The sequence below is a fragment of the Elephas maximus genome, chromosome 23 (genome assembly GCF_024166365.1).
Source record: "Elephas maximus indicus isolate mEleMax1 chromosome 23, mEleMax1 primary haplotype, whole genome shotgun sequence".
Classification (NCBI taxonomy): domain Eukaryota; kingdom Metazoa; phylum Chordata; class Mammalia; order Proboscidea; family Elephantidae; genus Elephas; species Elephas maximus.
In genome coordinates, this window is record NC_064841.1 from 45687621 (window position 1) to 45711988 (window position 24368).

The 24368-nt window shown below is 39.0% G+C and overlaps 1 protein-coding gene across 2 annotated transcripts in view; it reads right to left on the minus strand.

The window, feature by feature from the left end:
- PPM1L (protein phosphatase, Mg2+/Mn2+ dependent 1L) overlaps nt 1–24368 on the minus strand; it is a 576223-nt gene that overhangs the window by 328819 nt on the left and 223036 nt on the right. Inside the window, exon 2 of one of the 2 annotated variants that reach the window (XM_049867572.1) lies at nt 19185–19268. The exons of the other annotated variant lie outside the window; for it this stretch is intronic. Coding sequence (XP_049723529.1) covers nt 19185–19268 — 84 coding nt within the window. The remainder of the gene's footprint in view (nt 1–19184; nt 19269–24368) is intronic. 2 annotated transcript variants of the gene reach the window in all.

Here is a 24368-nt window from a genome sequence, read left to right on the forward strand (position 1 = left end):
ACCTGTGTAAGGCGGAAACCTGACAACAAAAACTCAAATATTTTCTACAAATAGAGGGCAATAGAAAAATGGTAAGACTGCACCCTATTACAGGTGGAAAACTTGCCAGACCCAGAAAAGCAAGGCAGTCTCATTGAGTTCCAGCTCTCAGAGTTTCACTGCATAAAATTCAGTGGTGCTGGCATGTAGCAATAGCAGAGTGTCTGCAATAACATACAGGAAGCATTTTCAGAAGAGATTTGGACATTGGTGAAAAGCACAAAGATCAACTTATTCCAACATCTTGTTTGCCAATTTTCCCCTATAAATCTTATATGCTGATGAAGCTAGGCATGATGTACACATAAAATATTAATCAGGATGTCATTCAACATTAATATAATTTTTCTCGTTCTTTTTCAACTCTAGGGCAGCACAGTTTGCTATCATTCCATGATAACAGACATGGCAGGGAGTATGCACAGGCACAAAGACACACTCAAAACCAGAATGGTCTCCAAGTTCTTCCCTCAGAAGTTTTCAAATACTTGAATTACTGTCACATGTCATTCAAATTTGAAGTATGACAGGCAGAAATCTTCTATTTAAACACTGGACAGTTTGTGTCATCATAAAGGATAAATTATTTTGTATCATTTGTGTACAACTTTTGTACTTCCTACAAAAAGCAGATTTGATCCAGAGAATTAATGGAAACAAGGTACCACAGAGGTCATCAAAATCCTATAAAGCTTATATTCTCACACTTTTCCCGAATAGAGTAAGTGAGCTCCTTAAAACACTTCTAGACTAGGGCTTATAGCAAATGAGAGAAGTGTGAAAAATGTATCCTTGCCTGATTCTGAAAGGGAAATGGGTGAAAAGGGCTATATTAGAGGCCTTAAAGATAATCTTGAAGTAAGAGGAAGGCAGGAGCTAAAATGCCAAAGTACCAAGTACTCATAGCAATTCTGGCTGTGCAGCATGTTGGTTACAAACGCTCTGACCCTGGAGTCCCATCAGGGGTGGATTATCCAACAGGCAAAGTAAGCACAGTGCTTACTTTGTTTACCAGATCATCTGTAGTGAAAAATTTCACATTTTCACCACATCAAAGATTTTGCTTCTAGGTATGGCTTGCAACTATCTCTCTCCCAACTGCATTGCACAGAATCAAAGCCCCTTTTTAAATTTACAATCCCTGACAGGGGCAGATGACCCAGTAAGCAAGATAAGCATGGGCTTACTTGTGCTTACTTGCTTACTTACTAATCTGTAGTGAACAATTTCACATGGGTTTCATCACATCTTTGATCTGGTTCTAGTACGGGTGATCTGATAAACAAGGTAAGTACAGCGCTTACCTTGCTTATTGGATAATCTACCTGTGAGTCTCATTTACTCCTGGGTTCAAATCCCAGCTACTAGCTATGTTACCTAAACAAGATTTACTTAAGGTATATGTGTTTCCATGCCTATAAAACAAGGACAGTAATAAATCCTACTTGATGATTGTTGTGATGATTAAATGAGAAGATCTGGAAGGCACTTAGCATAGTGCCTGGCACACAGTAAATCCTCAATAAATTTTAGATATTTTTATTTAATTTCTAAAACTTCTTCTAAATCCCTGTTAGGTGAGACATACAAATTCAAAAGAGAAGCAACATTTTCATCCTTCTTCCTCAGAGATGTATAAGAGTCTATTAAGACCAAACCAAACCCATTGCCATCGAGTTGATTCCAACTCATAGTGACCCTATTTAGAGACATACGTGCACAGAGGACTGTCAAGCAACATATTGTTATGGCCACAATGGAGTCAGATATAAAGCTGGTATAAATATCCAGAAAAATAATATTTTTAACATCTCAATAATGAAGATAGCCTTAGTATTTTGCATTTGTAACAATAAAGTTTTCATTATTATTCCAGCCAAATACTTCTACAATAGAACAAAAAAATACCAGTCTCTTAATCTGTAAATGAGAAAGAGGACAGGTAAAATCAGTAATTCCATTCCAGATCAATGATCCTCAGTCTTTTAAGAATATGAGGACATGAGTCTATGCTCAGAATTATAACACAGGTGTTCTAGTTTGAATGTTTATAACAGCTATTGTTGCAGATATATAGTGCTGCATAACAAACTACCCCAAAATTTAGTGGCTTAAAACAATAGCAACACTCATTTTGTTCATGAATCTGTAATCTGGACAGACAGGGTTCTATGAAGATACTTTATATCTGCTTCACTCAGTGTTAGCTAAGCCAGCTTGAAGGCTGGGGGCTAAAATCATCTGAAAGCTTGCTTGCTCACATACCTGTTGCCGGAACAGCTGGGGCTCCTCCAGTGTCTTCCTCGAACTTGATGTATTCTTTCCATTTGATCTGTCTAACACGGTGGCTTCAGGGTACCTAGACTTCTTACATGTCAGTTCTGGGCTTCCAAGGCACAAGTCACAAGAAAGAAAGAGCCAGGAGGAAGCTGTATCACCTTTTATGGCCTAGCCTTGGAAGTCATGCAGCATTAATTACCCTACATTCTATTGAGCCACCTAGGCTGAAGGGGTGGGAACATAGACACCCACCTCTCATTGGAGGAGCTGTCAGCAGCAAACTCTAAGACGAGTAGGTAGGATAGGATACATATTGGTGAGACCATCTTCGGAAAATATACTCTGTCACACACAATGTGTCAGTCAGGGTTCCTACTTTCAAGGAACAGAAACCAATTTTGAGTATCGGAAAGGTGAAAAAAGTTTATTTGGAAGATATTGAGAACTCCAATACTTAAAGGAAAAGCTAAGAACTAGGCCTGGAGATGAGCCAGAATCAAGGGAGGCTGGGAAACAGAAGTCTTAGTCACAAAAGTGTCTAGTTAAAACACCTTTCTCACCACTACTGCCATGACAGGACGGAGTTTTGGTAGTGCAAATGATTAAGGCACTCAGCTGCCAACCAAAAGGTTGGAGGTTCCAGTCCACTCAGAGGCACCTAGGAAGAACAGTCTGGTGATCTACTTAAGAAAAATCAGCCATTAAAAACCCTGTGGAGTAGCCCCCAAGAAGATAAAATACTTAGGAATAGATCTAACCAAGGATGCAAAAGACCTATACAAAGAAAACTACAAAGCTCTACTACAAGAAATTCAAAAGGACATACTTAAGTGGAAAAACATACCTTGCTCATGGGTAGGAAGACTTAACATAGTAAAAATGTCTATTCTACAAAAAGCCATCTATACATACAATGCACTTCCGATCCAACTTCCAATGTCATTTTTTAAGGTGATAGAGAAACAAATCACCAACTTCATGTGGAAGGGAAAGAAGCCTCGGATAAGCAAAGCATTACTGAAAAAGAAGAAGAAAGTGGGAGGCCTCACTCTACCTGATTTCAGAACCTATTATACAGCCACAGTAGTCAAAACAGCCTGGTATTGGTAAAACAACAGGCACATAGACCAGTGGAACAGAATTGAGAACCCAGATATAAATCCATCCACATATGAGCACCTGATACTTGACAAAGACTCAGAGTCAGTTAATTGGGGAAAAGATAGTCTTTTTAACAAATGGTGCTGGCATACCTGGATATCCATTTGCGAAAAAATGAAACAGGACCCATACCTCACATCATGCACAAAAATTAACTCCAAGTGGATCAAAGACCTAAACATAAAGACTAAAACGATAAAGATCATGGAAGAAAAAATTGGGACAACCTTAGGAGCCCTAATACAAGGCATAAACAGAATACAAAACATTACCAAAAATAACGAAGAAAAACCCGATAACTGGGAGCTCCAAAAAATCAAACCCCTATGCTCATCTAAAGACTTCACCAAAAGAGTAAAAAGACCACCTACAGACTGGGAAAGAATTTTCGGCTATGACATCTCCGACCAGCACCTGATCTCTAAAATCTACATGACTCTGTCAAAACTCAACCACAAAAAGATAAGCAACCCAATCAAGAAGTGGGCAAAGGATATGAACACACACTTCACTAAAGAAGATATTCAGGCAGCTAACAGATACATGAGAAAATGCTCTCGATCATTAGCCATTAGAGAAATGCAAATTAAAACCACGATGAGATTCCATCACACTCAAACAAGGCTGGCATTAATCCAAAAAACACAAAATAATAAATGTTGGAGAGGCTGCAGAGAGATTGGAACTCTTATACACTGCTGGTGGGAATGTAAAATGGTACAACCACTCTGGAAATCTATCTGGCGTTATCTTAAACAGTTAGAAATAGAACTACCATACAACCCAGAAATCCCACTCCTCAGAATATACCCTAGAGAAACAAGAGCCTTCACACAAACAGATATATGCACACCCATGTTTATTGCAGCACTGTTTACAATAGCAAAAAGCTGGAAGCAACCAAGGTGTCCATCAACGGATGAATGGTTAAATAAATTCTGGTATATTCACACAATGGAATACTACGCATCGATAAAGAACAGTGATGAATCTGTGAAACATTTCATAACATGGAGGAACCTGGAAGGCATTATGCTGAGAGAAATTAGTCAGAAGCAAAAGGACAAATATTGTATAAGACCACTAGTATAAGATCTTGAGAAATAGTATAAACTGAGAAGAACACATACTTTTGTGGTTATGGGGGGGGAGGGAGGGTGGGAGAGGTTTTTTAATGATTAATTAGTAGATAAGAGCTGCTTTAGGTGAAGGGAAGGACAATACTCAATACATGGAAGGTCAGCTCAACTGGACTGGACCAAAAGCAAAGAAGTTTCCGGGATAAAATGAATGCTTCAAAGGTCAGCGGAGCAAGGGCGGGAGGTTTGGGGACCATGGTTTAAGGGGATTTCTAAGTCAATTGGCAAAATAATCCTATTATGAAAACATTCTGCATCCCACTTTGAAATGTGGCGTCTGGGGTCTTAAATGCTAACAAGCGGCCATCTAAGATGCATTAATTGGTCTCAACCCACCTGGAGCAAAGGAGAATGAAGAACACCAAGGTCACACGACAACTAAGAGCCCAAGAGACAGAAAGGGCCACGTGAACCAGAGACCTACATCATCCTGAGACCAGAAGAACTAGTTGGTGCCCGGCCACAATCGATGACTGCCCTGACAGGGAGCACAACAGAGAACCCCTGAGGGAGCAGGAGATCAGTGGGATGCAGACTCCAAATTCGCATAAAAAAACCATACTTAATGGTCTGACTGAGACTAGAGGAATCGCGGTGGTCACGGTCCCTAAACCTTCTGCTGGCACAGGACAGGATGCATCCCCGAAGACAACTCATCAGACATGAAAGGGACTGGACAGTGGGTAGGTGAGAGATGCTGATGAAGAGTGAGCTAATTATATCAAGTGGTCACTTGAGACTGTGTTGGCATCACCTGTCTGGAGGGGGGATGGGAGGATAGAGAGAGTTGGAAGCTGGCAAAATTGTCACAAAAGGAGAGACTGGAATGGCTGACCCATTAGGGGGACAGCAAGTGGGAGTACGGAGTAAGGTGTACATAAACTTATATGTGACAGTCTGACTTGATTTGTAAACATTCACTTGAAGCTCAATAAAAGTTAATAAAAAAAAAAACAAAAAAACCCTGTGGAGCACAGTTCTACTGTGACACACATGGGCTTGCCATGATTTGGAATTAACTCGACAGCAACTGATTTGTGTTTTTTTTTTTTTTTTGACAATATAGTGGTATTGCTGGACCCGCAACATTACCAGTGCTAACAAAAGTAAACTGTCTCTTTGAGTCATGCCCTTAAGATTCAAAGTTCTTGGTGGGTGATTCTAATTGCCTTAGCCTAAGTTACAGGCTCAAGGGCTAGCTTCCAGGGGACAAGCAGATGTAGGATCTGACCTCTTCTGGAGGAGGAATCCTGCCCTCCATAAGGGTCCATACAGCAAAAAATTCACCCCAATAAGAAAATGGGGATCCACATGATGGGTAGTCAAAAGCCCAGCAAATGTCTGAAAGACACAGAACACTAACAATCCTCCTCTAAAATTCTGAGGTAAAAGATGATACCATTATTTAGTAGCAAAAGGAAAGAACAGAGCATGTTTAGCAGCCAGGTTTTAACCTGGAATAAAGGCCAAATCCTCAATTTTATCTCCTCACAGTGAAGTATATTAAATTAACTAAGATCATAATCCTATTGGAGGAAGGTCAAATTCTAACACTACAGACATCCCAGAAATAGAAATGTACTTGTTCTGTTAACAGAGGATGGGCTTGAACATACTACCCAGTCCAAGGGTAGGTAGTATTCCAAAGTCTACTTGTAGTCAGCTGTTCTGAATTTTGGATAAAATTTTGCAAGCTTTGATTAAGGAGCAAGGTTAGCACTTAAGAGTCTAATTAGTTTAAAAATTTATGCAGCTAACTCTTGCTATTGTTGTTGTTAGATGCCATCGAATTGGTTCTGACTCACAGTGACCCTATGTACAACAGCTAACTCTAGCCAGTAATATTGTTTATAGGATATAAAAAGCATTTATAACATGGCTTTTGTGGGTGAGGGATGCCCATATTCTCATTAGAACCTAGAATACTCTTGCCTTAACCTTGGCAACAGGAAAAGACTCTCCTTGGCTTTACCGGCAGCAGGAGGGGAGACACTCTGTAATAGAAGGAAGAAAACTCTCCACACCAAGGTGACTGCTCATATGGAAGGAAATTCTGCACCTCAATTATTTTAATCATCTTATACACTACCTATGTATTAGGGTAACGGGTCAAAGTCCTTCGCAAATTTTTGAATGAAAATATTGACAGACGAGTAACTGATTTTCCCAGAATCCTAAATAGCACAGCTAATAGTTTTATACAATTTATTTAATTTGTTGTTGAGACTATATACAGCAAAACATACACCAATTCAACAGTTTCTACATGCATAATTCTGTGACACTGACTACACAAACTTCAAGTGTACAACTATTCTCATTCTCCTTTTGAGTTGTTCCACCTCCATTAACATAAACTTAACTGCCCCCTAAGGTATTCTTATAACAAGTTTTGAATGCTTAAAACTAGTAACATACTTAGTATTTTCTTATATTGCTTCACAATGAATTAAAACACAGTCAAAATTTTTTACTACGTGACACATCTCAAGCACTAATTCTGGTTTGTTCCTTGTCATATGAGTGAGCATAAACTGATGAAGAAATGCAACTTCCATGAGGGCAGGAATCTTAGCTGTCTCTCTTGTTTACTGCTGTATCCCCAGTTCCTAAAATATAGCCTATGGAAGGTGACCAATAAACATCACTTGTTGAAGTTTTAATGGAATGGAAGGAGGAGAAGATTTTTTAAAAAATAGCAAAAAGAAGAAAGACACAGTAATGGGTTGTTTTATAAAAGATATTCAAGCCACTGATGTCTTTCTTCATTAATGATTGCTCATTCATTTCCTCTGGACAGTGAATGTTATAAATAGCCCCCTAAACCATTCTCCTCCAAAATTTAACTGCCTCATCTCTGTCTTTGTATCCCAAAACGGACACAAAATGGCCAACATACACTTCTTTTTTTTTTTTTTTCATTTTTATTGAGCTTCAAGTGAACGTTTACAAATCAAGTCAGTATGTCACATATAAGTTTATATACACCTTACTCCATACTCCCACGTTCTCTCCCCCTAATGAGTCAGCCCTTCCAGTCTCTCCTTTCGTGACAATTTTGCCAGCTTCCAACCCTCTCTACCCTCCCATCCCCCCTCCAGACAGGAGATGCCAACACAGTCTCAAGCAACCATCTAATACAAATAGCTCACTCTTCATCAGCATCCCTCTCCTACCCACTGTCCAGTCCCTTTCATGTCTGATGAGTTGTCTTCGGGAATGGTTCCTGTCCTGGGCCAACAGAAGGTTTGGGGACCATGACCGCCGGGATTCCTCTAGTCTCAGTCAGACCATTAAGTACGGTCTTTTTGTGAGAATTTGGGGTCTGCATCCAACTATCTCCTCCTCCCTCAGGGGTTCTCTGTTGTGCTCCCTGTCAGGGCAGTCATCGGTTGTGGCCGGGCACCAACTACATCTTCTGGTCTCAGGATGATGTAAGTCTCTGGTTCATGTGGCCTTTTCTGTCTCTTGGGCTCATAGTTATCATGTGACCTTGGTGTTCTTCATTCTCCTTTGATCCAGGCGGGTTGAGACCAATTGATGCATCTTAGATGGCCACTTCTTAGCATTTCAGACCCCAGATGCCACATTTCAAAGTGGGATGCAGAATGTTTTCATAATAGAATTATTTTGCCAATTGACTTAGAAGTCCCCAAAAACCATGGTCCCCAAACCCCCGCCCTTGCTCCGCTGACCTTTGAAGCATTCAGTTTATCCCAGAAACTTCTTTGCTTTTGGTCCAGTCCAGTTGAGCTGAACTTCCATATATTGAGTGTTGTCCTTCCCTTCACCTAAAGTAGTTCTTATCCGCTAACTCATCAGTAAAAAACCCTCTCCAACCCTCCCTCTCTCCCCCACTCGTAACCGCAAAAGTATGTGTTCTTCTCAGTTTATACTGTTTCTCAAGATCTTATACTAGTGGTCTTATACGATATTTGTCCTTTTGCCTCTAATTTCTCTCAGCATAATGCCTTCCAGGTTCCTCCATGTTATGAAATGTTTCACAGATTCGTCACTGTTCTTCATCAATGCGTAGTATTCCATTGTGTGAATATACCACAATTTATTTAACCATTCATCCATTGATGGACACCTTGGTTGCTTCCAGTTTTTTGCTATTGTAAACAGTGCTGCAATAAACATGGGTGTGCATATATCTGTTTGTGTGAAGGCTCTTGTTTCTCTAGGGTACATTCCGAGGAGTGGGACTTCTGGGTGGTATGGTAGTTCTATTTCTAACTGTTTAAGATAACGCCAGATAGATTTCCAAAGTGGTTGTACCATTTTACATTCCCACCAGCAGTGTATAAGAGTTCCAATCTCTCCGCAGCCTTTCCAACATTTATTATTTTGTCTTTTTTGGATTAATGCCAGCCTTGTTGGAGTGAGATGGAATCTCATCGTGGTTTTAATTTGCATTTCTCTAATGGCTAATGATCGAGAGCATTTTCTCATGTATCTGTTAGCTGCCTGAATATCTTCCTTAGTGAAGTGCATGTTCATATCCTTTGCCCACTTCTTGATTGGGTTGCTTATCTTTTTGTGGTTGAGTTTTGACAAAATCCTACAGATTTTAGAGACCAGGCACTGGTCTAAGATGTCATAGCTGAAAATTCTTTCCCAGTCTGTAGGTGGTCTTTTTACTCTTTTGGTGAAGTCTTTAGATAAGCATAGGGGTTTGAATTTTAGGAGCTCCCAGTTATCTGGTTTCTCTTTGTCATTTTTGGTAATGTTTTGTATTCTGTTTATGCCTTGTATTAAGCCTCCTAAGGTTGTCCCTATTTTTTCTTCCATGATCTTTATCGTTACAGTCTTTATGTTTAGGTCTTTGATCCACTTGGAGTTAGTTTTTGTGTGTGGTGTGAGGTATGCGTTCTGTTTCATTGTTTTGCAAATGGATATCCAGGTATGCCAGCACCATTTGTTAAAAAGACTATCTTTTCCCCAATTATTAACTGACACTGGGCCTTTGTCAAATATCAGCTGCTCATATGTGGACAGATTTATATCTGGGTTTTCAATTCTGTTCCATTCCTCTATGTGCCTGTTGTTGTGCCAGTAGCAGGCTGTTTTGACTACTGTGGCTGTATAATAGGTTCTGAAATCAGGTAGAGTGAGGCTCTCCCACTTTCTTCTTCTTTTTCAGTAATGTTTTACTTATCCGAGGCTTCTTTCCCTTCCATATGAACTTGGTGATTTGTTTCTCTATCACCTTAAAAAATGACATTGGAATTTGAATCGGAAGTGCACTGTATGTATAGATGGCTTTTGGTAGAATAGACATTTTTACTATGTTAAGTCTTCCTATCCATGAGCAAGGTATGTTTTTCCACTTAAGTAGGTCCTTTTTAGTTTCTTGTAGTAGTATTTTGCAGTTTTCTTTGTATAGATCTTTTACATCTTTGGTAAGATCTATTCCTAAGTATTTTATCTTCTTGGAGGCTACTGTGAATGGTATTGATTTGGTGATTTCCTCTTCGATGTTCTTTTTGTTGATGTAGAGGAATCCAAGTGATTTTTGTATGTTTATCTTATAACCTGACACTCTGCCAAACTCTTCTACTAGTTTCAGTAGTTTTCTGGAGGATTCCTTAGGGTTTTCTGTGTATAAGATCATATCATCTCCAAATAGGGATAATTTTACTTCCTCCTTGCCAATCCGGATGCCCTTTATTTCTTTGTCTAGCCTAACTGCTCTGGCTAGGACCTCTAGCACAATGTTGAATAAGAGCGGTGATAAAGGGCATCCTTGTCTGGTTCCCGTTCTCAAGGGAAATGCTTTCAGGCTCTCTCCATTTAGAGTGATGTTGGCTGTTGTCGTTGTATAAAAAAAAAAAAAAAAAAAATGTTGTATAGATGCCCTTTATTATGTTGAGGAATTTCCTTCAATTCCTATTTTGCTGAAAGTTTTTATCATAAATGGGTGTTGGACTTTGTCAAATGGCTTTTCTGCATCCATTGATAAGATCATGTGGTTTTTGTCTTTTGTTTTATTAATATGGTGGATTACATTAACGGTTTTTCTAATATTAAGCCAGCCTTGCATATCTGGTATAAATCCCACTTGGTTATGGTGGGTTCCTTTTTTTGATATGTTGTTGAATTCTATTGGCTAGAATTTTGTTGAGGATTTTTGCATCTATGTTCATGAGGGATATAAGTCTGTAATTTTCTTTTTTTGTGATGTCTTCACCTGGTTTTGGTATCAGGGAAATGGTGGCTTCATAGAATGAGTTAGGTAGTATTCCGTCATTTTCTAACCTTTGAAATACCTTTAGTAGTAGTGGTGTAAACTCTTCTCTGAAAGTTTGGTAGAACTCTGCAGTAAAGCCATCCAGGCCAGGGCTTTTTCTTCTTGGGAGTTTTTCGATTACCTTTTCCATCTCTTTTTTTGTTATGGGTCTATTTAGTTGTTCTACTTCTGATTGTGTTAGTTTAGGTAGGTAGTGTTTTTCCAGGAATTCATCCATTTCTTCTAGGTTTGCAAATTTGTTAGAGTACAATTTTTCATAATAATCTGATATGATTCTTTTAATTTCAGTTGGGTCTGTTGTCACGTGGCCCTTCTCATTTCTTATTCGGGTTATTTGTTTCCGTTCCTGTATTTCTTTAGTCAGTCTGGCCAATGGTTTATCAATTTTGTTAATTTTTTCAAACAACCAGCTTTTGGCTTTGTTAATTCTTTCCATTGTTTTTCTGTTCTCTAATTCATTTAGTTCAGGTCTGATTTTTATTATTTGTTTTCTTCTGGAACCTGATGGATATTTTTGTTGCTCACTTTCTATTTTTTCAAGTTGTAGGGACAGTTCTCTGATTTTGGCTCTTTCTTCTTTTTGTATGTGTGCATTTAACGATATAAATTGGCCTCTGAGCACTGCTTTTGCTGTGTCCCAGAGGTTTTCATAGGAAGTATTTTCATTCTCGTTGCAGTCTATGAATTTCTTTATTCCCTCCTTAACGTCTTCTATAACCCAGTCTTTTTTCAGCAGGGTATTGTTCAGTTTCCAAGTATTTGATTCCTTTCCCTGATTTTTCTGTTATTGATTTTCACTTTTATGGCCTTGTGGTCCGAAACGATGCTTTGTAATATTTCGATGTTTTGGATTCTGCAAAGGTTTGTTTTATCACCTAATATGTGATCTATTCTAGGGAATGTTCCATGTGCACTAGAAAAAAAAAGTTTACTTTGCAGCAGTTGAGTGGAGAGTTCTGTATAAGTCAATGAGGTCAGGGTGGTTGATTGTAGTAATTAGGTCTTCCGTGTCTCTATTGAGCTTCTTACTGGATGTCCTGTCCTTCTCCGAAAGTGGTGTGTTGAAGTCTCCTCCTATAATTGTGGAGGTGTCTATCTCACTTTTCAGTTCTGTTAAAATTTGTTTTATGTATCTTGCAGCCCTGTCATTGGGTGCATAATTATTTAATATGGTTATATCTTCCTGGTCAATTGTCCCTTTTATCATTATGTAGTGTCCTTCTTTATCCTTTGTGGTGGATTTAACTTTAAAGTCTACTTTGTCAGAAATTAATATTGCTATTCCTGCTCTTTTTTGCTTGTTTCCTTGATATATTTTTTCCATCCTTTGAGTTTTAGTTTGTTTGTGTCTCTAAGTCTAAGGTGTGTCTCCTGTAGGCAGCATATAGACGGATCATGTTTCTTTATCCAGTCTGAGACTCTCTGTCTCTTTATTGGTGCATTTAGTCCATTTACATTCAGCGTAATTATAGATAAGTATGTCTTTAGTGTTGTCATTTTGATCCCTTTTTATGTGTGTTGTTGACAGTTTCATTTTTCCACTTACTTTTTTGTGCTGAGACTTTTTCTTTGTAAATTGTGTGTTCCTCATTTTCATAGTATTTGACTTTATGTTTGCTGAGTCGTTACGTTTTTCTTGGATTTTATTTTGAGTTATGGAGTTGTTATACCTCTTTGTGGTTACCTTAATATTTACCCCTATTTTTCTAAGTAAAGACCTAACTTGTATTGTCCTATATCGCCTTGTATCACTCTCCATATGGCAGTTCTATGCCACCTGTATTTAGTCCCTCTTTTTGAGTATTGTGATCTTTTACATATTGACTTCAATGATTCCCTGTTTTGAGCTTTTTTTTTTTTAATTAATCTTAATTTGTTTTTGTGATTTCCCTATTTGAGTTGATATCAGGATGCTCTGTTCTGTGACCTTGTGTTGTGCTGGTATCTGATATCATTGGTTTTCTGACCAAACAATTTCCTTTAGCATTTCTTGTAGCTTTGGTTTGGTTTGGTTTTTGCAAATTCTCTAAGCTTGTGTTTATCTGTAAATATCTTAATTTCGCCTTCATATTTCAGAGAGAGTTTTGCTGGATATATGATCCTTGGCTGGCAGTTTTTCTCCTTCAGTGCTCTGCATATGTCATCCCATTGCCTTCTTGACTGCATGGTTTCTGCTGAGTAGTCTGAACTTATTCTTATTGATTCTCCTTTGTAGGAGACCTTTCTTTTCTCCCTGGCTGCTTTTAAAATTTTCTCTTTTTATTGGTTTTGGCAAGTTTGATGATAATATGTCTTGGTGTTTTTCTTTTTGGATCCAACTGAAATGGGGTTCAATGAGCATCTTGGATAGATATCCTTTCGTCTTTCATGATGTCAGGGAAGTTTTCTGCCAGCAGATCTTCAACTATTCTCTCTGTGTTTTCTGTTATCCCTCCTGTTCTGGGACTCCAGTCACACGCAAGTTATTCTTCTTGATAGAGTGCCACATGATTCTTAGGGTTTCTTCATTTTTTTTTTTTTGATTCTTTTATCTGATTTTTTTGGTCAGCTATATTGGTGTTAATTCCCTGGTCCTCCAGATTTCCCACTCTGCATTCTAATTGCTCGAATCTGCTCCTCTGACTTCCTAATGCGTTGTCTAATTCTGTAATTTTATTGTTAATCCTTTGGATTTCTGAATGCTATCTCTCTATGGATTCTTGCAACTTATTAATTTTTCCACTACGTTCTTGAATAATCTTTCTGAGTTCTTCAATTGTTTTATCAGTGTGTTCCTTGGCTTTTTCTGTAGCTTGCCTTATTTCATTTCTGAGGTCATCCCTGATGTCTTGAAGCATTCTGTAAATTAGTTTTTTACACTCTGTATCTGGTAATTCCAGGATTGTATCTTCATTTGGGAAAGATTTTGATACTTTAGTTTGGGGGGTTGTAGAAGCAGTCATGGTCTGCTTCTTTATGTGGTTTGATATCGACTGCTGTCTCGGAGCCACCACAAAGATATTGTAGTGATTTATTCTATATTTGCTCACTGAGTCTTATCTTGTTTTGTTTTCTTTCAAGATACGTAGATGGGCTACTAGATGGCGCTGTCTTGATTGTTGTAGCCCTTGAATCACTTATCACCTATTACCAGCTGGTTTGGGCTGTTACCAGATATACATGCCTGAGTCCATTCACTATTCTTGAGTAGAATCTGATTTTGGGTCATCAAGTGTGTGATGCACACTGTCACCTATCCACCTTGAGAAGTAGTGGTGATAGTTGTGTGCACCAGATTCTAGTAGCAGCTGGGGTTCACACTCCAGGAGGGGCAGGATGCTGACAGGCTTCCCCCAAGTGTCAGTGAGGTAGGTGTGTCTCTATGCCTAGAGCACCTTGGTGGGTGGGCTCTGCAGCTGTACCGTAGGCCCCGAATGCAAGTACCTCTACAGATTTGAAGGTGTCACCCTCCTTAGACCCCTAAGGCAGGAGGCTAGGAGCTCTGGGAGGAGCTTCAGCCCTCAGTTCCCTGTTGTGGGTCAGTGAGGGCTCTGTTGAATACGCAGAGATATCAGACCTGGGAAACTTTTCTTTCCAGTAAATCTGCTAAAACAATTGCAGTCAGATCCCTATCAGAAATGCCTTTGCATTATAATAGCCACCTTGTTTGTTGTAGGGATGAAAGCTTGAGACTGTGGATCACATATGCTTGGCTGGAGCTGGTTCTGTGTTTTTAGTCCAATTAGGGAAGGATTTTTGGTCCCTGGGTTTTTTGTGGTTGCTTCTCTCAGGCCAGAAGAATGGGTTAGGAAAAGACCAAAAAAAAAAAGGAAAAGAAAAACCAAGGAGCAGTTCTCCATCTGGCTCAGGAAATTCCAATGTTAACGAAGCCACCTGGGAAGGGGAGGGGAGGGTTCAGAAAAACAGGAGAGAGTAGCACCCCGGAATATAGACAAAGTTACTTATCTTGTTTGGGATGACTGTTTTATCTGAGATTCCCAAGGCGCGCGTCGCCTGTGTGCGCTGGCTGGGTAGAGATTGCCCCCGAGGGTCAGGCCCACATCCCGTGCTTGCACTGTCTCAGAGGCCGCGGTCAGTTCCTCCGCTGCCAGTCCAAAGCCCAGCGTCAAGTTTCCCTGGCTGGGATGCTGCACTCCCGGCTCCAAAAACAGTTGCTACCTCCTGGTGACTTCTCGTCCCGCCAGCCGCGTCGCCGTGCCGCCTGCGTAGACCGGCTGGGCCCCCCCGGGGTCCGTTCAGGGGGCTGGGGCTGCGCCCTGTGTTTGTACCATCACAGGATGTCGTGCTCAGCTCCCCTGCGCCCAGTCCAAAGCCCCGCGCCAAGGTTCCCTGGCTGGGATGCTGCACTCCCGGCTCCAAAACCAGTCGCTGCCTCCGCTGACTTCTCCTCCCGCCAGCCACATCACCGTGCCGCTGCCGTGGACCGGCTGGCCCCCTCCCTAGGTCAGTTCAGGGGGGTAGGGCTGCGCCCCGTGTTTGCACCTTCACAGGATGCCATGCTCAGCTCCCCTGCGCCCAATCCAAAGCCCGGCACCAAAGTTTCCTGACTGGGATGCTGGTTCCAGGCTCCGAAAACAGTTGCTGCTTCCCCATAGTTGTTCGTTCTCGGTCTCTGTCACTCACGTCAACTCTTTAAATCCGTGTTTGTTGGTCAGGGTTCATAGATTGTCATGTATGTGATCGATTCACTTGTTTTTCCGAGTCTTTGTTGCAAGAGGGATCCGAGGTAGCGTCTACCTAGTCAGCCATCTTGGCCCCCTCCCAACATACACTTCTTAAATCTCTGAGTGATTGCAGGGTGTTGGCTTCAATGCACAGTAAAAGCCCATATCACCTTTCAGCACTGCAGAAGTGTCTTGCTCCGGACAAAGACTTAATCCTCTAGAAATGACTGTTTTGAGTAGATAGAGAAAAGATCTGTATTGTACACAGCATTGCTTTAGTGTGCTGAGACTGCTTAAAAAAATACATACTGGAGAAAAAGGAGGCTTTAATTAAAAAACAAAAGTAAACATTTTCTGCTTCACAAAAATGTTCCAATTATGCTATCTGAATATATATATAATATGAACTACAATGGAAAGGGACACTTTAGTATGAACTTAAAAAAAAAAAAAGACACCTAAATGTAAAATATTCTTTGATATTATATAAAATAAGAAAGAGAGGGGAATGAGCAAGGGAGGGAAAATGCAATTTAGCTACAGAGTCTCCAGAAATGAAATGAAAGACTGATTTTTAGGATTGGAATAACCTTGAGAAATACGTAACCATCCACTACAGTTTAAAGACATTCAGTAAAGGCTCAAGAGTCTACAACTTAATCAGACTAATAGCGAGGAATTATTGGTATACTTAGTTTTTTAGTCTTGTTTAAATGCTTGATATACTTAAACAGGCAAGTATTTAAAATGATTCCTTGTCTAGCTTTAATCTCTTTGTGTTTCAGTCTTTAAACATTACCTTTTATTCTTCCTTTAGCAGAGATGAAGAACAGCTAATCCCTCACAGTCCAGAACAGAATATTTCATGTGCATGAAGACTTTTATGATAATATATCACTTTTCTACTCTCGTTCCTCTGCAATAAATAAACATCTGTTTCTTTAACCTTTTTTTTTTTTAAGATTCCACTGTTATATACTTCTTAAGTCCTACAAATAATCTTCTCTCCCCACTCAAGTTCAAATCTTATTCCAAAAAAAGATTAGAATAATTTCGATAGTTTAAAGAAGAAAAACAGCAGACTTTGAAACTGAAGCCTTGATATTTATATATATTTTAAAGCTGGGGTGAAAAGGGAATAAAAATTTCTAAAGCATCCCAGAATAGACTCTTGGATTTCCAGCCAATTACTTTCAAGTTACCTATTTAAATATCCAGCTTTGGATTCAATCAAAGGGTCATACTATTTCATTTCTGAGAAATTACAGAGGTGTGCTCAGTAGATGAGTACGCATGTGCCACTTATCTACCAAGATTTTAAAATAACTACTCTTTCTCATAGCTGTGTTCCTCTATTTATTATTATTATTTCAGGATTCACCAGAGATAAAATTATATCACATTTGTTTAAATGAAATATTATAGGAGAAAAATTTTAAAAATTCTCTTAACTATTCTGTTTTCATAAATTGTGTGTGAAGATCTGTCTTATGTAGGAGGACCTCAGTAAGCTAATTATCAGCTTCAGAACAACTAATTCACAATTTTAAGGCTTTAGATTCAATGGCTTTAAGGCCAGTTACCTGCCAAAACAGAGAGCTGACAGAGAACTGTCACAGTTCATGAGTTACCAGAGACACAGCAATGTTGCTATGAGTATCTGTCATAGTCCCACCATCCTGTCTGTGTCATGGGTCTTAGGCCACTGTAATATCATCAACTCATTTACTGTTGATTACTCTGCCCCATACCATAGCAAGTAGCTCTTAATTACTATAGTGGCATAATTTTTTACGTCTATAATAAATATAAAATCCTTTGTGAACCATCTGGACACTTTCAGTATCTTGACTTCCAAATAAATAATCTTATATAATATTCTTATATTCTTGGATTACTTTAGGAGGACAATTGCTTCTAGGCCTTTAACAACCTTCACTCTTTTTTTAGAGGGGAGGAGGAAGGACTTTCAACAGTGGTACAAAAAAAAAAACAAAACTAAAAAGTGGTAAAGGGGTAGTTATATAGCATGGTATCCCAAGAGCCCTTATCTGGCACTTTACCTGGCATCATAGCCTTTGTTGTGTCCTAATTTACAGAGTTTATCACCCCCTCTCCCCCACAGGCAGCATCCAGAGCGGAAAGTGGCAGGTACTGGCAAGAAAGACTCACCCTGCCCTCAGCACAAATTCTGAATTGTCATTACCACAGAGATAGATATCAGGAGGGTCTGAGTAACAGTGACAGCTGGACAAGAGCAGAAGCCAGGGCAGCATGTGATTCTGGCAACAATGGACAAACCAAGACTAAAGCATTCCAAAGCAATGCCTGAAGGACCTGCCAGGGTCTCTAAGCTCTATGCAACTACATTCTTCTGAGAGTTTTCTTGGCTGAAGAGAACATTCCCATACCCACTGAGGTTTTTAATAACACCTTTCTTCTGAATATTGAAAATGAGCCCAATTTACATGCATACAAACATTTGTATACACACACATGCACACACACAAACACACACATACACGACACCAAAGGCAGGGACTGTAAAAGAAAATAGTAATATCTTATTTCATCAAATCTAAGACTGTTTTTTTTTCTTCACATTTTGACATCTCTGAAATTTATGTGCAATAAAATTGATAGTTCTTAGATTCAAAGAAAACCAGTAGAGTTGATGACATGAAAACAAAACTTTAAAACTTCTGCATGATAGAAAACACCATATACACCGTTAAAAGGCAAAGTTGAAAAAAAACATTCACTACATGCAGAACATAAGATATCCTTAATAATAAGAGGCCTTTACAAATGAAACCAAAGCCGAGCAAATAATAGGGAAATGGGCACAGGACGTGAACAGGGAATTCACAAAAGAAGAGGCAGAAAATTTTTATATCTACACAGTTATATATACATACAATAAATTATAAAATTTCTGTCAGCATCAGGATTGGTGAAAGACTAATTAACAACCTGTTTAATATGTGGAAGATGCTTGCTGAAAGTGAAAGGGACTTGAAGCACTTGCTGATAAAGGTCAAAGACTACAGCCTTCAGTGTGGATTGCACCTCAACATAAAGAAAAGAAAATCCTCACAACTGGACCAATAAGCAGCACGATAAATAGAAAAGACTGAAGATGTCAAGGGTTTCATTTTACTTGGATCCACAATCAACACCTATGGAAGCAACAGTGGAGAAATCAAAAGACGTATTGCATTGGGTTAAACTGCTGCAAAAGACCTCTTTGAAGTATTAAAAGCAAAGATGTCACTTTGAGAACTAAGGTGCACCTGACCCAAGCCGTGGTATTTTTAACTGGCTCATGTGCATGTGAAAGCTGAACAATGAATAAGGAAGGCGGAAGAACAACTGATACCTTGGAATTATGACGTTGGTGAAGAATACTGAATATACCATGGATTTCCAGAAGAAGGAACAAATCTGCCTTGGAAGAAGTACAGCTAGAATGCTCCATAGAAGCGAGGATGATGAGACTTTGTCTCACTTACTTAGGGCATGTTATCAGGAGGGGCCAGTCACTAGAGAAGGACATCATGGTTGGTAAAGTAGAGGGTCTGAGAAAAAGAGAAGCACCCTCTATGAGACTGATTGACACAGTGGTGGCAACAATGAGCTCAAACATACCAACGATGAGGGTGGCACAGGGCTGGGCAGTGTTTTGTTCTGTTGTACACGGGTTGCAATGAGTCGGAATCGAATCAACGGCACCTAACAATAACAAATAGTTACATTACTACTATTATCATAATGATAATTTTATATCCCTATCTCTACCTTGGGTTATCTCTACCTTAATTCTTCTAAAAGTCCGGCTATTAATTTAAGCTGAAAAACAGAGAAAAGGAAAGAGCTTTCTCTGTCATAGACACTGTACTTCTAGACTTCACAAATGTAAAGCCTCAAAACAACCTTGTGAGCTAGATATCAATGTACAGATGAGGAAAGCAAGGATTACAGAAACTGAGTAATTAATGCAAATTTTCAGAGCAGGTATGGTTAAAGCCCAGAGTCCAAGTTCAGAGCTCTTAAACTGCTTCTGATCAGAGCACAATTCTAGAAACTCTATTCAGATAAAAGATGCTCCTCTGAGAATGTTACTGCAACTTCGTGGGTCAGAACCACCTGCCACAGATAGGCAATTCCTTAGGGTGAGATGAGTAGCAAGAGCTTTAATGTTTATCGATACACAGGAGGCAGAGGGGAATGATCTCCTCCAAAGACTGTCTCCCCCAAATGGAGACTGGCTCAAAGATTTATAGGCCAAAATCACGGGTTTCAGGAACTTGTGGAATGTCACTCTCCCCTGGGGTGGTTCCTGTGATCATGGCCCCAAGGTATCATCTCATCTGCCCAGGGGGTGACTGGTCTCCTGGGGTGATTTTGGTGGTCATAAGAATTTCTTAGATCATATCATTTGTTTCTGAAAAGGACATTAGTTATCAGTAAAAATTTTAACCAGGAAAAAGGAACTGAGCAGTCGAGAATGCGTTTAGAAGAGAGAAAAATGGTGTAAGGTCCTGTTCATGTCCTGGCCAAGCAGCCTGTTCCAATCCCCCCCTTTTGTTGTGAGTTTCTCAATCTTGGGCAAAAGGGCTTTGAGTCTCTCTAGCTGCTTCCTGCTGGATGGGGGCGTGAGGCCTAACGGTTAGAGGAGTGGAACTCTTGTGTTGTCTGAGCTAAAATATTATATCTCTCTTGTATCTATATTGGCCCTTTATTGGGCTGTTGTCTCTCCTCTTGATGGGGAATGGGTTGAAATCTCTGCTCCACCATTACTTGGAGCTGGAACTTTCAAATCACTTGAAATAAAGCAGCAACTCATTAAGACATACACCAAGACACATAAGCTTGACTAGAAAGAGAAACAATGCAAGCAAAGATTAAAATAAAAATTAATAAAAGGGCTAGAGCAAAAAAAATTTTTAATACCTCTACAGCATTTATTTTTACGGCACTTATTTACAGGTCTTTGTTTTGTCTCTTGAACAGCCACTTAAGTCCTTTAACTGGCTCATATATTCAAAAAGACAAAAGTGGGAAGCAGACAAGCATGCTGCTAGAGCCATGTCTGTCCAAATCAAAGGAATATTACAGAATAGGCAAGAATAAGAAAATGGACAAGAATGTTGCCACAGCCATGTCTGCCCAAGTCCTAAGAATATTACAGCGTACAAAATGGACAAAGCCATTGAAAGCTTTACTTTTTTACAGGTTGGCTAGAAACTGCAATCTTACATTTTGAATTGCTTTTCTTAACAATCATTGGTACAGGTTTCAGTAATAACAGTCAGGAGGGTCTTCATTGGTCCAACAAATTTCTATTCACTAAATGTTAATAGAAAAAGATAAGGGTGAAAAACTGTTTGATTGGCTTTATGTGAAAAGTTCCCTAAAAGGTATTTTCCGAGATTATTTTAGTTATTGTCTTTATACCTCAGGGCCCAGTTGATATGTACTTGCGAGCCACTCCAGCTGGGTCACATTCTTTATGTTCAAAAACAGGGAATAATGTCTTAAATCATTCCTTCTTTTTGATCGGAGATTGGAGAGGATCAATACCTGGACTTACTCAAGCACCAGGATCTTAAGTAAGAGTAAAGTTCTCATTACAGACTCCATGTACATTCACATTTTAGCCTGAGGTTTTTCTTTTGTCTTTTAAGTGTGTACGATAATAGAGGATAAATTTTATCATGCCTAATACTATCAGGACTATCTCTTGCAGTAGTGATCTAGCTCATTTACTTATTCCTGACGGTAAACAACCAAATTAATCTACAGACTGTACTTTCCTGGGCTAATAAAATCTCAAGTCTATTTCATTATTTCGTGTCACCTCGGCTTAATGAGGTCAAAGATCGCCGTTGTGTTTCCATCCCTCTAGCAATTTCATCTGTTATTTGTCCCATGATAATTGGGAAAAATTTCTTACACGTTTTTGTAATTCAACTATACCATAAGTATCCTGAGTATTGGACCAATGAGATTTCTTCTGACTCTCATTTTATAATGGATAACAAATTAACATTTATCTTTCTAGTATTTACTAGTGTCATTACTATGATTATCTAAAGATAATCTTAAGATTCTCAAAGTGCATTGCCCATGTATGCACCAGCAATCTAAACAAGAGATTGCCCATGTAAATTCTCTATCAGTTGGAAAGTGATCATCTATATTACTTTTGTTGAATCTATCACACAAAAAACATATACTCATAAAGCACACAACCTTTGTCTAGAGAAAACCGAAGGTACAGAAAATTTACATGTGATGAACAAGTTTCTATTAAAGAATAAATGATTAATAATACAGTATGGATGTCTGTTGGAGGTCTCCAGTTAATCTGTCTAAAACATACTAAATGTTTTTCCCTAGGGCAAGCTGCCCCTCCTTGGTTTACCTATTAGCAGTCATGGGTCGCCTTCTCAGAAGCAGAAGTGGAACCTAAGACAAAATGGAGTCTGAGCCATGAGGTCGACCTCTTTTGAGAACCTGGTTTCTTTAAGATACATACTTTTCTGTATAGCAAGAGGGTGAGAGTTTGATTACAAACATTAGACAGGTATTTCATACAGCATTGTCTTGAAGTCTGATTTTAAACTGATTACTGATTTCCCCTAAACATAACACTTTTTATGGATCTTTGGAGTCAGTTTCTCAAAACAGACTGAATTCTTTTTAGAAAAACACAATGCCCAGAGAAAACAGTCTTGCTAGTTTATCCAGACAACTGTTTGACTCAAAGTGGCTTCAGGAACCAGTTTTTCCTCAAAGCTAGAGGTTCAAAAGGACACCCAAAGGCAATGGCCTGTGTGGGTTACCCCAACCTCCATTAAAGCCAGAAATCAGATTTCAGGAGAATTGCAACTCTTTTATGGTTCCCTCTTTTGGATCACGATCTTCTTACAGAATCCTTTGATCAAAAATGTTCAATAAACGGTAATTGAGCACTATCTGGTTTTAAGATCTCAGGTACCATACAGCAAATCAGGAGGTAAAATAGAAACACTAACAAATAATTTTAGGCCAACTGTCTGACATAACCAATGAAACCATGACTCTAAGGTCTTTGAACCAAGGAAACAAATCTCATGAGGTGTTTGTTTATGCATATACAGCATCAGTAACTGCTTTTCACGTGCCTCAGCAGCAACTACATTCTCTAAGACCTCAGATTTTATATTAATATAAATGCAGCAACATTTATCTATTATGGCACAAACTATTCCTTGAGAGAAGTGATAGGTACTCTAATGTTATTTTAATTTACAAAATTATAGCTCAAATTTTAGACACTTTTCTGATTATAATATTTATAACTTTAACTTTGTCACCAGGAACTTCTAATTCAAGAGTTAACAGTACTTAAACCCACTAGTTATATAATTTAGGAGAAAAGAGGAAAATGGTTTCTTGTGTCTAGAAAGTAGGACTGTAAAGCATTTCTTATTTCCAGAAACAAAGACTTTAAAACATCAGCAATATTTTCACATAAAACCCATAGTATTATTTTGTATACTCAGTCTTACGTAGTTAATTTCTGTTCCAAATGATTCTGGATCAAACGCAGCCTGCAAACCCATCAACTTCTGTATAGGAGTTCTGGAAATCTTGACAGAGTCTAGTCACAGTCCTTTTCATAAGGCTAATATAGTCCTTTTTTTTTTTTTCCTGTTGGCCAAACATTTTCAGAAAATCAGCAAAGTAAAAACTTAATATAGCTGAGATAGGGAAGAAACAGTGACTGAGCCCCCTGGGCAAGGAGCCCTGCAACACTTGCGACTTGCAACTTACTTAAAATACTATGTTCTTGGCTAATGCAAAACCCCCATTCTCGCATGTGCCATAAGGAAAGAACAAACAATGTACGTCCTTATAGGATGTTTTTCAGAAGGACTGGCCAGATCTTGTCCCTGGAGCATGCTCAGACATCCACAAGGTGACTGAAGGATGAACTTCGCCTAATGCAAGTACCTGCAACAGGAATCGCACTGGCACCGAAGAGGGACTGCACTGGGGAGACACCCCATTGTAAGTCCTGCCACGTAGTCCCAGGAGCGTTTGCTACGGTTTCCGTCTTGGATTCCAGGTACGCGTGTACTTCTTTATAATAAAATACACCCCTTCCTAGAAGACCATACCTATTCCTCAAAAAACCATGAATAAAGATGACATGATTATCCTACCCTAAACTATAAGAGCTGTGACCTCCCTGACTCTGACAAGTCAGTCTTTTGGAGAGGCTTAGTACCCTGCTGATTCCTTTTGCTTGATTCAAGCAAAATAAAGCTTGCCGAAGATAAAGTTTGTCTTTCGTGTGTATCCTTACTTGGGAAAAGACAAGGACCCTTTGTGTCAGATTGGCAATTGGTAACAGGAGATCAAACCTTGGTCTTTGAGGCACATTACACAAAGAACAGATCAACTCTTTAACTCAGTAATCAAAGAAAATTTTGTCATTTTAACAGCGAGAATATATGTTATTTAACATTAAAGCTCTTAAAAACTCTCATAAATTAAACCATTAAACTTCAGTCAGATAAAACTTTTGACCATTATCAAATAAATTTCTTTTTTTTTTCAATAAACCTCTTAAATGTTCTTTGTTGCGTATCTGTTATTACATCCCTTTAAATAGCAAAAATGAACTCACTCATTAGCAGACCCAAACACACACACACATATGTATTTTCTTTTTGGCTTCTTAAAGTTCTCCCACAATAGAGATAATTTGTTTACAGTTCTTTTATGGTTGGGATCCGCCCAATTTCTGATAACTATAGTAAAACAGCAGTTTTCCTTATT